Source organism: Artibeus jamaicensis, unplaced genomic scaffold (assembly GCF_021234435.1).
Source record: "Artibeus jamaicensis isolate MK-2021 breed Jamaican fruit bat unplaced genomic scaffold, CSHL_Jam_final contig_3174, whole genome shotgun sequence".
NCBI lineage: Eukaryota > Metazoa > Chordata > Mammalia > Chiroptera > Phyllostomidae > Artibeus > Artibeus jamaicensis.
In genome coordinates, this window is record NW_026521738.1 from 4,458,275 (window position 1) to 4,473,154 (window position 14,880).

Consider the following 14,880-nt stretch of genomic DNA (forward strand, 5'->3'; position numbering starts at 1 on the left):
GAAGGACAGATAAAGTGCTTCTCAAATAAGACCAAATTCAAGCAGTTCATCATCACCAAGCCCTTATTATATGAAATGTTAAAGGGACTTATCTAAGAAAAAGAAGGTAAAAAAGATGAACAGTGAAAGGACAGCAAACTCACAGTTATCAACAACCACATCTAAAACAAAAGCAAATTAAGAGGACAGCTAGATCAGGAGTGAACCATAGAAATGAAGAACACGTGGAGAATTAGCAACAGGGGAGTGGGAGAAGAAGGGGAGAGAAGGTACAGAAAATAAGTAGCATAGATGGTAGGTAGAAAATAGATAGGAGGAGGGTAAGAATAGTAGGGGAAATACAGAATCTAAAAAACTTGAGACACGTGTTCATGAATTAAAGGGGGGGAATGGTGGGGGAGGAGTGTGCAGGGTGGAGGGGAACAAAGGGGCAGGGAATAGAACAAATGTAATGGCATAATCAATAAAGAGAAAAGAAAACCACTATCACAGTACATACTCTTCACTACCTAATAAAAAATGTGCAATATTTTATATCTATAAAATGTAAGTTTTTTGAGTCACACTGTTTCATAATTTTTTATCTTAAAAATACCTTTTCAGTATTATCAGATGATCTTTTATCATATTAACAATCATATTAGCAAGTATATCAGCAAATCTAATACTGAATCATTTCTGATATGAACTCTCCTTTGTATTAGCATATTATCCTTTTAATATATTGTTAAATTTGAATTCTAGGTGAGACACTGTATAAGATCTTTACTGTTTTGAAATCACCATGAGACTATTATACGCATTAATATCTAAAATATTATCTTCTAAAATGTTTCCAACTTGTACAATGACTAATAATTCAATGGAAAAAATTCAATTCAAAGTAAAAAAGTAGTTTTAAATAGAGTTTAAAATACAGATTTTTCATAAACAAATAACAATCAGTCCAATATAGTTTGTTTTGATGGTTGAGTCATTATTATTTTGTTCTGCTTGTGGGTAGTGTAATGCAATAAACAGTGCCATAAAATAGAATTTGCATCTGTGGCATCAACTACTTTGTCTCATAACAGATAGAATGGCTCAGTAAGTAAATGTGGGTGAACAATGTTAACTCATGTTTTAATAGCTCTCTGGAGATACAATTGCCACACCACACAAGTCACCGATTTAAAATACATAATTCATTGGTTTGTAGTTTTTTCGTACATTTGCAGATATGTGCAAACACAAATACAGTCGATGTTAGATCACTTTCTTCACTTCAGAAAGAAACCTGTGCCCTTGGAGCCATTATGTCCTTGCTCCTGCTACCCACTTCCTGCCCTAACTAATCCACTTTCTCTCCCTCTGTGGATTGATGCTGAATGGGGGTGGGGGGCATTTTATCACTTACTCTTTATTTTTTTTAATTTATTTATTTTTTATTGATTATGCCATTACAGTTGTTCTATTCCCCCCCTCCATTCCCTTCCACCCTACCTCCCCATCTCCATTACCCCCCCTTTAGTTTATGACCACGTGTCTCAAGTTCTTTAGATTCTATATTTCCCATACTATTCTTGCCCCCCCCATCTATTTTCTATCTACTGTCTATGCTACTTATTTTCTGTACCTTCTCCCCCCTTCTCCTCCTCCCACTCCCCTGTTGCTAACCCTCCTTGAGATCTTCATTTCTATGTTTCCACTCCTGATCTAGCTGTCCTTTTACTTTGCTTTTGTTTTAGGTATGGTTGTTAATAACTGTGAGTTTGCTGTCCTTTCACTGTTCATGTTTTTTTAACTTATTTTTCTTAGATAAGTCCCTTTACCATTTCATATAATAAGGGCTTGGTGATGATGAACTCCTTGAAATTTATCTTATCTGAGAAGCACTTTATCTGTCCTTTCATTCTAAATGAAAAGTTTTACTGGATAGAGCAATCTTGGTTGTAGGTCTTTAGATTTCATGACTCATTTACTCTTTAATTCAAAAGAACATATGGTCAATCTACAAGGAGAAACTCCATTAAGATTAATTTTCTATATACATGTATACTTTAATCAGTACACTTGGAGAGTGTCCTGCTCCTAATAACATGGAAAGCAACTGCATGATGAAGAGAGTGTGCAGTACTGCTGAGAGAGCCCTGCAGACTCATCACATGGACTCATCAAATGTTCTCAGCCACACACAAAAGTTGAGACCACTGCCTTATGTAAAAGAAATTGCTTGGAAGAAATCTAAGTTTTCTAAAAACAAGCAAACAGCTTTCCCCAGGAAAAAACAAATTAGTAAAAGTCACTCAAATGAACAAATAAAAAACAAACAAAATCAAAGATTTCCATAGAATAAAAGTAATATTAGTTAATAAATATGATTGGGGAAAAAACCTTCCTTAAAATATTACCTGAAAAAAACCATAAAGCACCAAAAATAGGACTTAGATGGAGAACATAAAATGTTTTACCAAAAGACATGAAAGCAAGTAAGAGAGAAATATACATATTCCTGGTGAAAAATACCAGATTTTGAAATATATCAATTATTTCCAATTACATTTATAGATGGAAGGAGGGGGAAGAGGTGGAAGAAATATGGCAAAGTAATCCTCAAATTACTCTTGAAAAATAATAAGATAAATAGTCAGCATCTTCTAAAAAGAAGATTTTGGAGAATACATGTCCTATAGAAAATTAAACCACACTATTTCAGGTGTAATGATCAAAACAATGTGGTACTGATTCAAGACACACCAGGAGAAGGAAAGGGAAAGGGGTATTCCAGAGCCTAGGAACAGACCTCAGCATCCGAATCATTATGTGACAATGGTGGTCTTCAAAATATGTTGGGAAAGAGCAGATATTATGAGCTGAATGTTGTGTTCCCCGAAATTCACATGCTGAAGCCCCATCCCCTAGTGTGACTACATTTAGAGACAGGGCCTTAGGTCATTAAGATCACATGAGGTAATAGGGTAGGACCCTAACCTGATGAGATTGGTGTCCTTCCAAAAGGATGAGGAAACATTAGAATACAACTGAGGGAAGGCCATGTGAGGACGTAATAAAGATGCAACCATTTGCAAACCAGGAAGAAAGTCTTCAAGGAAAACCCACCATGCTGGCACCCTGATCTCAGATTTCAAATGACACACAGGATTCTTTAAAACAGTAAAGCACTGAATCCCACAGACAATAAGCTCGAAGTAAGAACTTCTCGGGGCTTCTTACATACCGAGTGGGTGCGGAGTGCTGCGATGGTCTTTGAAAGTGCCATTTCCCATAGTTCATCAATGTAGGCTCTATTTACTAAGCCCTGGGTTGTATGTAAAATATGATCTTCAACCACAAAAAAGCTAAAATTGAGGAAAAAAGAAAGCACGGCTGTCAGAAATTAGTTTACATACTATCTCCAAGGTTTGACAAACATTAAGAGCTGCCATTAAATTCTCAGTTAATAATCATTTTTTCTTAAAGAAAGCTGTTTGGTATCTTAAATAAAATCAGATTTCTTGGACTTATAATTATGCCCCTGATCCTGATATCCTCTTAACCACTTTTACAGAAATTGGAGTTACATTTCTGATAAATGTTAACCATGTTATCCAACAATTTAAAAGAGCAGAAAATACTTATAGGAAAAAAAGGCTAATTTTGTCATACTAAAAACATCAGTACATTTTTTAAAAAACAATAGGCTTTAAAGAAACAATAAAAGATAAAATACATATATTTTAAGAACCCAACACAGAAAATATCAAAATTATTATCCTTGTTGTTATATGGACTTTCCTAATAAACTCTTGAAAAGGTATCTCACAAAGACAAAAAACAACTGCAAACAACATTCTGCAGAGGCTTTTACATTTTTATGCATTTAAAGTGTGCTTTAAGCTACCTTGCCTAAATATTCATACTAATTAAAACAATTCTTTAAATATGAAATATTCATGATATATTTTAATCCAAACTATCAATTAAATCAAAAATCTTAATCTAATCAAATGTATTTAAATTTATTTTTTCCTATACAATTTTTTTGAAAAAAATTTATTTTAATTGTTGTTCAAGTACAGCTTTCTGTCTTTTACTCCCAGCCCAGCCCCCAGCGCTCCCCACCTCCCTCCCATTTCCACCCTCCTTAGTTGTTGTCCATGTGTCCTTTATACTAGTTCCTGTAAATCCTTCCCCTTTTTCCCCTGAAATTCCCTCTCTTCTCCGTGGAACAATCCAATTTCTTTCCCTTTCTTTAAGCTGCAGTAACTATTTTGCAATTAGAATAAGATGCCTATGTTTGGGATGTTCAGCTGGGGAATGCAACCCCACACTAGCACAGATACTGCAGATGAGGGTGGCAAACCCTGCACCCCTGGGATGAACCCAGCCCACTGTGTGTGTTTATGAACATTGTTTCGTTGAAGCACAGCCATGCCCACTCATGGACGTATTATTGATATTTGCTCTCACACTGCAACAGAACTGAATAGTTGTGATCAAAATTTAAAAAAAAAAAGAAAGAAAGAAAGAAACACTAATGGCATGGTAAGCCTAAAATACTTTATTATTTGGCCTTTTTAGAAAAAGTCTGCCAACTTTTGCTTATTATTTGGTTCCCTCTTACCAATAATGAAGAAACAAAACATCAAATATAATAGGATTACAATTCAGTGCTTTTCTCCCTTTATCCACAAAAAGTCTTTTGCAGAAATATAACATTGAAACCATTCCTTTGAAATCATCAGAAATTCAAAATTAAATCTTGCCTTAAGAATTAAAAAAATTTTCCCAATGAAAATTTGATTTATTTTTTCCAAGTCTCACAAATCTATGTATTCAAAGTACAAAAATTTACATACACACACACACATATACCTACCCTACAATTTGATTAAAATACCTCCTGTAGCCATCTAAAGTTTCATGCTGCAATGAAGCAAAGAAGAAAAAGTTATTATTTCTGTTTTGCTACACTAAGACAAAGTTAACATCAGCTTCTGAATTTCTTAAGACTCAGTTCCCAAGACTATTAGTTAAACATAATAATAGTACCTACCTCATAGGGCTACAGTGAGGACAAAATGAGACTTAGAACAATGTCTGACACATAGAAATCAACAGATGTTGGAGTTGGTATTTTTTTACATTCATCAGAGTGGTCTCACCAGGAAGACAAACAATCCAATTAAAAAATGGGCAAAGGACCTGAAGAGATACAGAGTGCCCAGAGACATATGAAAGGATGCTCAGCATCACTAGCCATCAGAGAGATGCAAATTAGAACCACAATGAGATACCACTTCACACTAGTCAGAATGGCCATAAACAAACAAGTGCTGGCAAGGCTGTGGAGAAAGGGGAACCCTTATGCATTGCTGGTAGGGAATGCAGACTGGTGCAGCTACTGTGGGAAACAATATGGAATTTCCTCAGAAAACTAAAAATGGAACTGCCTTTTGACTCAGTGATTCCACTGCTGGGAATACACCCTAAGAATCCTGAAACACTAGTTCTAAAGAACTTATGCACCCCTATGTTCATAGCAGTGTTATATACAATAGCCGAGTGTTGAAAACAGCCTAAGCATCCATCAGTAGATGAATGGATTTAAACACTGTAGTATATTTACACAATGGAATACTATACAGCAGAAAAAAGGAGGAATTCATACTCTTTGAGATAGCATGGATGGAACTGGAGACTTATGCTAAGTGAAATACGTCAGTCGGTGAAAGACAAATACCATGTGACCTCATTTATAAGAGGAATCCAATGAACAAAATGAACTAAGGAGCAAGACAGAACCAGATTCATGGAAACATGAAAGGGACTGACCAGCTGCCAGAGAAAAGGAGGGAGGGGGAAGAGTGGAAAGAGGGGGAAGGGAATCATGAAAGAGCACATATGAATGACCCACGGACATGGACGACAGTGTGGGAACTGACTGTGGGAGCAGGGTGGGGGTGGGCTGGCCAGAGGACAGCAAAGGGGGAAAATTGAGACAACTATAACAGAATAAACAAGAATAAAAAAAGTGGTCTCAGACTAACAACTAAAAAAAATTTTAAGCATATATGCAAGATAGTTAAAAGATAAAAGAAAAGAGAAGTGAGCAAAGTCAACGTAGTGATACTACCATGTTAGATGGAGGCTGGAGCACCAAGCGGGCCTGTTTTCGCCTCTGTTTTCGGTAATAGTTCTCAAATGTTTCCCGAGCACCCTGTGAACAAATGAAAGGAAATGAGTTGACACAACTGGACCAATCACTCTAGTATTTCATGGGAAAAGAGAAACTCTCAGGTCAGGAAGTGAGGCCTCCCCGAATTTCTCAAGACCTTCTATTTTAACAATAATAACAATCACAGAAAACATGAAAAATAAGTATTACTATTTGTTGAACTTTACTTACAAATCCCATAGTGATGGATACAAAAGACTCTTAAAAGGAAACTACTAGAATTCAGCCCCCAAAACACCAAAGCTGGTTTCTGAATTGACTATCACAAATTCACAAGAAGAGAAAAACCAACATTCTCAGAGGCTTGAGCTGAGAAAATGTTCTTTAAAAAAAACTTACAGAACATTCCAGAAGAAAAATGTCCAGAATAAAACTGAATCATGAGCAAAGAGCCAAAGATAGGAGAAATGTAGAAACTCAAAACAATAAATTAGTCTTTCCAGAACATATTCTATCACAGGAAGGAAGGAAGGAAGGAAGGAAGGAAGGAAGGAAGGAAGGAAGGAAGGAAGGAAGGAAGGAAGGAAGGAAGGAAGGAAGGAAGGAAGGAAGGAAGGAAGGAAGGAAGGAAGGAAGGAAAATGGATGGTTGGTTGGTTGGTTGGTTGGTTGGTTGGTTGGTTGGTTGGAAGGCCTGGAAATTCATAGTGCATAGTTTCCACTTTTCTGGGGTTTCTGGACTTAAACTCGAGGTGCTAAAGAGCAAGCACTGCCTCTGTAACTGGTTTGAATGGAACAGTGTCCTCTCAAAATTTACGTCCTTCCCAGGATCTTTCCATGTAACCTTATTTAGAAATAGGGTCATTGAAGATATAATTAAATTAATACACAACCATACTTAAAGAAAATACAATCGTACTAAAGTAAGGTACCCCTCAAGCCAGTAAAACTGGTGTCCTCAAAAGAGAGGAGAAAAGACACAGAGATGGAGACAAACAGAATATCCTGTGGTGACACAGACAGAGACTGGAGTGGCACCACTGCAAATGGGACACTGAGGAGTGACGGCCACCACCAGAAGCTAGAAAGATGCAAGGCAGAATTCTACCCAGAGTCTGAGAGGGAAGATGGCTTTCTGACACCTGGATTTTTGACTTCCAGCCTCCAAAACTATGACAGAACAGATATCTGTTGGTTTAAGCCACCCAGTTTGTGACGGTTTGCTACAGTAGCCCAAGAAAACAAATATAAGTTCAATGCTTTTAAAACAGGATGCTCCCCCATTACCAAAGTCTAGTTTTAATTTAAGACTTCTCTAAACACACAAGAGTGGAAAGGAAAAGACAGCATTGCACAAGGGTAAGGGCGCTGATTCTGGAACAGCCAATGTCATTCAAATCGTGGCTCCGCCCCTTCCTAGCTCTACAGCTCATATGACTAGTTATATAATTTCCCGTTCACTAATTCAACTTCCACCATTTAACTCTTTAATTTTCACAAATAGATGTGCTGTGGTTTTCTCATTTGTAGAGATGCCAACCACACATAGTTATTAGGAAGATTTAGAAGAGTTACAAAGCTTTTAGAACAGTATCTGATGCATAATACCCACAATGCAAGTGCTTGTTCAAAAATTAAGTAAAAAATGAATGAAGAAAGTAAAAGCCCTGCCCATGTGAGAAAGTATAAACTTCCTGCAATACCCAGTTCAGTTTCCTTCACCTTCCCAAACATCTGAAGAATCTTATTCAACATGACTTCTTTGAATAGGGAAAGTTGACTTAAGGTGCTTAACCTTATAAACTTACCAGCACAGCTTCGGAGTAACCCAACGTTTCCTGTGAAGGGGAGCACAGCAAATACTCTCAGGCTTTGTTAGCCGTACAGCCTTTGTCACAACTACTTGCCCCCTCTGTTGCAGGCACACACAGCCATAGACAATGTAGAAGTCAGAGTGGCTGGGTTCCAATGGGATCTTACTTGTGGCCACAGAAATTAGGATCTCATATAATTTTTACCTGTCATAAAATATTATTCTTCTTTTGATTTTTACCAACCATTGAAAAATATAAACCAATTTTAGTCCACAAGTCATACAGAAACAGGCAGCAGGCAGGATGTGGCCCATGGGTCGTCATTTGTTGACCCCTGGTGTAACTTGAAAACACAGGTTTTAAAATGCTGAAGTGATTACAACTGTACACACCTGAGTTTTTCTGCCTATAAAATAAAATCAAACATTAAGACAGCTATTTCAAGGCTTCCTTAATCCATAAGTTAATGAGGTAGCAAATAATTCTGTGTTAAAAATAAGAAGTGGAAACTGCCTGTGGGTTTGTTAAAGTTGTTCGCCACTTGTCACCACTGCACGGCATAGTGGTGTAATTAAATGTCAATCACATTCCGTACACACTGAAGGGCTTTCCATTTTAAGGTTAACAGCCCTAAAGGCCCTTTATTATTCTGGTGTGACATTACATATTCAACATGCTTTTGGAGCCAAGATACACTGGCTGAGAATTTAGAGAAAGCCTTCTCTTTAATTAGGCCATAGTATACAAATGTCATTATTTGTTATAAATGATAGAAAATACAAAAGATGAAATTCTATACAAAAACAAAAGCATGAACCTCTACTTAATTATAAACTAGATACGGTTTTGCCTTTCAAATAATCATTCAATAGAATAAAAACATAAGAAAAGACCAACTTAATTTACAAAAATGAGTTAGATTTTCACTAGAGGCTGCTAAATAAATTCACCACTGACTATTCTATGTCCTCTGGCAACTTCGTCAACCCGGTGCTTACAGGTTGGATTTGAGAAGCAGAGGTCTGACCCGCCCAGCTGAGTGACAGATGAAGTGCTTGCTCACTGGCTAACATGTCGATAGAGGAACTATAGAGTTTGCCACTTCAGCTTCAAATTCCTTTAGTCATCAATGTATTTTAAAACTCAAATGCTACTGATGGAATAAGCTAATAGAAATAAAATAATAGGCAAGGAAGTGAAAAGATGTGTTGGTATTATTTTTTCATTTCATGTCATTAGTATCACAGTGCCCCAAAGGCTTCATAATGATTAATACACACAATATCACAGAAAAGCACGTCATTTAACGTAAATAAAGTGCTTTATTACCATGTGATAGACACTGAGAATGGTCCCGCTCTCACTGAATTTATAGTTTCTGGCGGGAGACCAATAAACAGGCAGCTACATTAAAATAAACTACAGAATCGTATGGACTAGGGTGGTGTGTGTGCGCGCACACAGAGTGGAAGGAATGTCAGAAGAGGCTTCCCACAAAAGAAAAATAACATCTACAAACAAAATTAAAGAACAAGTCAGAAGAATAAGCCAGGTAGAGAAAAGGGGAAGAAAAAGTGTTCCTTGTAGACACACAGGGGTTCAAAGAAAGAAGGCATCACGCATCCCATGAGCAGAAAGAAGCTCTTCGTCACTAGAACTTCAGGGCTGAGGGAATAAGACGACAAGAGGTAAGGCTGGACGACTTTGGGAGCTGTGTTAAGACACCTAGACTTCAACTCTAAAGACGGTTAGTTTAAGAAACCCGGAATTATAATGCAATGAACACAATGAAGAAAAGGAAAATTAGATACAAAAAGATCGGTCAGAGCCCTAACTGGTGTGGCTCATTCATGGGGCATCATCCCATCATCCAGCAAAGTAAAAGGTCACTAGTCTGATTCTCAGTCAGGTCACTTGCCTGGGTTGTGGGTTTGGTACCCAATCGCAGCACATACGGGAAACAACCAACCAATGTTTCTTATATCAATATTTCTCTTCCTCTCTTTCTCCCTCCTGCCCTCTCTCTCTAAAAATAAATAAATAAAATCTTTTTTAAAAACAGTCAGAATCTGACATATTTACGAAGTACAAGCTGATTATAGATTGGATATGGTTGGTAGAGGACAGGAAGAAGGCTGATGTGAGGTTTCCAACCTGGGTAACTAGTTTGATGGTGGTGTCATTTAATGAGAAAGGAAACATAAGAGAAGAAATATACAGTTAAATGCTATTCATGACTTCCACATTTGTATATCTGCCCTGCTTGCTAAAATTTACTTGTAACCTGAAAATCAATTCTCATGGCTCTTTCATAGGCACTTACAGACATGTGCAGAGTGGTCAAATATTCAAGTTGCCTGATGCACATGTTCCTGACTGAGGTCAAACAAGGTAATGCTCTGCCTTCTTATTTCAGTTTCCACACTGTACTACTGGGTTGGCCAAAAAGTGTATTTTTCCCATAAAATAAAAGACATGTTTTTCATTTTCACCAATAACTTTATTGATTTAGATATTTTGTGTGTCTCAGCTCTCTCCTGTGTGGTATATCATTGACTGTTCTCAATTATTGTCTTGATTTGATCACTACCAACTTCAACTGGTCTACCTGACTGTGGAGCATCATCCAGTGAGGCATCTCCAGCACGAAACTTCACAAACCACTTTCGACATGTCCGATCAGTCACAGCACCTTCTCCATACACTGCACAGATATTTTTTTCTGCCTTTTAGTTTCATTTTCATCTTTCTTGAAATAATAAAGCATAATATTCCAAAAGTGTTGCATATTTTCTTCTATCTTCAATATTAAAATGGCTACACAAAAATTCACCAACTTTTATGTTTTTTTTTGATGCACTGATATGACAGCTGTCACAATACAATCTAACAAAATTGTTTCAAATGACATTAAAGACAACTAAGCGCTACTAGAGCCATTGTATGGAAAAAACCAAACTTTTGGCCAGCCCAATATAAACAATTAACCTTTTCACAGCCTTACCTAGTACCACATTTTTTGCATGTTTTTTTTAATTGAGATATAACTGCCATATAACATTACATTAGTTTCAGGTGAACAACATAATGATTCAATATTTGTATAAACATAATGATTTGATATTTGTATATGTTCTGAAATGATCACCACAAAGAGCCTAGTTAACATCCATCACCACACAGTTACAAATATTTTCTTCTGTGATGAGAAGTTTTCAGATCGCTTTCTTAGAAACTTTCAAATGCACATATAGTATTGTTACAGTCACCATGATATATATATAATATATATTATTATTGCTATATATATTGCTATATGTATATTTTATATATATATATATTATACCCCTAGGGAGTGTTCATTTCATAACTGGAACTTTGTACCTTTGCCCACCCTCATCCCATTTTCCCACCCCACAATCCATGCTTCTGCTAACCACATATCTGTTCTTTGTATCCATGAGTTCAGCTGGTTTTTCTGTTTGCTTTTTAGATTACACATATAAATGAGATCATACAATCTTTGTCGCTGTTTACTGATTTAATTTAGCATAACAACCTCAAAGTCCATCCATGTTGTTGTATATGATAGGATTCCCTTTTTTATGACTGAATAATATTCCATTGTGTAAGTATACCACATTTTCTTTACCCAAGCTTCTACAGATGGACACTGAGTTTGTTCCATGTCTTAGCTATTGTAAATAATGCTGCAATAAACATAGAAATGCCAGTAAGTCTTTTCAATTTCTTAAGATACATATCCAAAAGTGGAATTGCTAGATCGTAATGTTTTTAATTATTTGAGGAAGTGCCACACTGCTTCCCACAGTGGCTGCACCAGTTTTCATTCCCAACAGTGTACAGTGTTACCTTCTCTGCACATCCTTGCCAATACTTGACAATTCCTGTCTTTTGGATGATAGCCATCTAATGGGTGTCAGGAGATACCTCATTGTGGTTCTGGTTTGCATTTCCCTGATTAGTGATGCTGAGTACCTTTACATGTACCTGTTGGCCATATGCACATCTTGCATTTTTGTGCTTCTTAAAATTTTGTGCTTCTGAATTGCTGTGTAGTGTTCCTGAGCCCAAAAAGGTGAGGTTTGCTTTAAAAAAAAAACACGTGTTTTAGGTATGCTTCATTCAGGCATGAGTTATAATGCTGTTGGCCATGAATTCAATATTAATGAATCAAAAATATATAATAAATAATATATCTTTAAAGAGAAAAATTAAGAATTGGCTGGCTGATGAAAATGTTCTAATCATAAGCTCACAGAAACATCACTCTGTATTTCCCCTAGGAGCAATGACTCGGTATTCATTAACTAGGTTTTTATAGTGACTTTATAGAACACAACTACCATGAATAGTAAGAATTGACTGTATCTGGGGATACTGATGCTAAAGGCCTGCTCTGTACTGGACAGGTTTTGTTCATGAGATCCAAATGCTGAGTGTTTAGGAGCAGGAACATTTGGGTCTACAGCTCAGGGGAAAGAACAAGGCTAATGATAGTGGCCTGTGGAATCACTAGTACAGATATGGTACTGAAGATTAGGAGAAAATGAGATAATCTAGGGAATATCTGAGATAGAATCAAAGTACAAAAGGACTGAACACAAAAACCCAAAGTGACACCAACAATTAAGAAATGTCTAGCTCTTTCTTGTAATTAAAATATAATTGTAAATGCTAGCTACTTAGAGATTTTTTGACTACACAATTTAAAATGGAAAGTCATTCCTAACACATAACCCTCTTTTAATTATTTGCCTAGCACACATCTCCATCTGACATTCCATGTTTTTTTGTCTGTCCCATTTCATTTGGATGTAAGCTCCATGAGAACAAGTTTCTTGTCTGTCTTATTTATTGTTGTGTTCCTAGCCCCTACGACAATTCCTGGCACATAAATGGCATTCAATACACATTTCTTTGAATAAATGATTAAAAGTATAAGTAAAATATTAATCAGTATTTTAAGACTTCATTTTCATATTTATACTTTATCAGCTATCAATACTTTGTAATTATTCAACTTATCCTGTTCTTTTTCTATCTCCATTTATTCTTTTTTCTTTCAATATATTTTTAAAAGATTTTTATTTATTTATCTTTAGAGGGGAAGGGAAGGAGAGAGGAGGAGAAACATCAATGCATGGCTGCCTCTCATGCGTACCCTGCTGGGAACTGGCCTGCAGGGAACCAGACTGAAACCCAGGTATGTGCCCTGACTGGGAATCGAACCGCGATTGTCTGGTTCACAGGCCCGCACTCAATCCACTGAGCTACACCAGACAGGGCCTCCATTTATTCTTTTAAAAAAATTGTTCTGTTTCATAGAGATTATGACTTCTTCATATCAAATGATTTTCTAAAATTTTCTTTTGGTTCTTATAGAAAATAATTTTTAGAATGATGTTTCCCCTGAACTTTTAGGATGATGTTTCTTGCCCCATTTTATTCTGTACAATTCTCCGTATCTCATATTTTGTTTTGTGTTATTTCATTTCTCCCATTGCTATCTTGAACAGGGGTACTTTCTGAAGCAATACTTTCTTCCAGGTTTGGTCTGTCATTTGTCTGTGGCCCAATCACCATTCTTCTGACTAGAATCTCAAATCCTTATGGAAGTAGCAATGTATAGCAGGTTGATGTGCACAGGTCCAAAGCCACTTCAAAGACAACCCACAAGCTGATTCTAGTGTCTAGCAAGCAATTAGCCTACTAGGTTCACATGAAATATGGCTAAACATTCTCCTACCACACAGTTCTCATATTTAACTCTCTAAATTTCTTTCAGTGAATAAAATCCACAATAATGGATTTTGTACTCTTGTACACCTGTGCTCTTGTATAGTACTATTACATATTCTCCAGCACCGAATGAACTGGGCTACCACCAAAGTTCCTCTTTCCCCCTCAAACCACAGCCTTGAGTCATTAAAACTTAAGAAGGAGAATCCACGTGGTAGAAGAGTGGATAACCAACATACTCATCAATTCAGGATTGTATGTTCATGCCAGAAGGCATACAATGGAAAAAGGATAAAGTGTCTTCTGACTTTTTAAGGTCTGCTTTGGTTAGGGCAGTAAAACACACATCATTCGACAACTAGACTTCTCCACCCATTCAATCAGCTCTAAAGTTAGAGAAAATTTTATTCAAATTGAGACAATGCAATATTCATTACCGCCATCATTTATCAATGCTGCTGTAAGTTTTCAGACTTTTATGCATCTAAAGTATTTTAGTAAAAGTTAAGAAAAACTTAGACATCAAGCAAGACTTTGATATTTCTGTATTAGATGTATACATCCCATCTGAAATTTAACTTAAATACTGCAGTTTATAAAGAAATCTCCACAATAAAATTTTGGCATTCACTTATAGAACAACTATAAGAAGAGATAAATGATCACAAAATATATTCTATTTTTACTTAATGCTAAAACAGGAGAAAGAACTATTCTCCAGGCGGTGTTAACTTCTTCAACTTACTGGGCACTTTATCTTCTAAATCTATACTTAATCTACCCACATTCTGCCTTCCATAATGCGTTCCTGTGTATAATGGGCACCCATGTTGTTGGCCCAAACTTTCAGGAAAAAAAATGTTTTAATTTTTTAAATTCAATTCTTTATTTGTTTCTATTTAGACACTTGTTTTTTTATTACAAATTTTAGCACATATAATAGCACAAGAAATTTTATGTACCAGTAACAAATCAGTACTACCCATGTATAATATGCATGCTTATTTTTCCCTCAAAAATTTAAACAAAACAGCATACAGGATGCACAGTAAAACAGGGTAAATATTGTAGCATGTTTCATGATAAACTTTGAGAAGGGTGCTAATGGGCAAATGCTCCAAGAGCCACTTCCAAATCCCTATATCTA

General features: G+C 36.3%; 1 protein-coding gene across 3 annotated transcripts in view; it reads right to left on the minus strand.

The window, feature by feature from the left end:
- Positions 1-14,880, minus strand: part of EXOC6B (exocyst complex component 6B) — a 563,620-nt gene that overhangs the window by 278,124 nt on the left and 270,616 nt on the right. For all 3 annotated transcript variants that reach the window (XM_037126278.2, XM_053663391.1, XM_053663392.1), the window contains 3 exons: positions 6,116-6,199; positions 4,859-4,905; positions 3,218-3,338 (listed from right to left, as the gene is read on the minus strand). In XM_037126278.2, the coding sequence (XP_036982173.1) occupies positions 3,218-3,338; positions 4,859-4,905; positions 6,116-6,199 (252 nt within the window). The remainder of the gene's footprint in view (positions 1-3,217; positions 3,339-4,858; positions 4,906-6,115; positions 6,200-14,880) is intronic.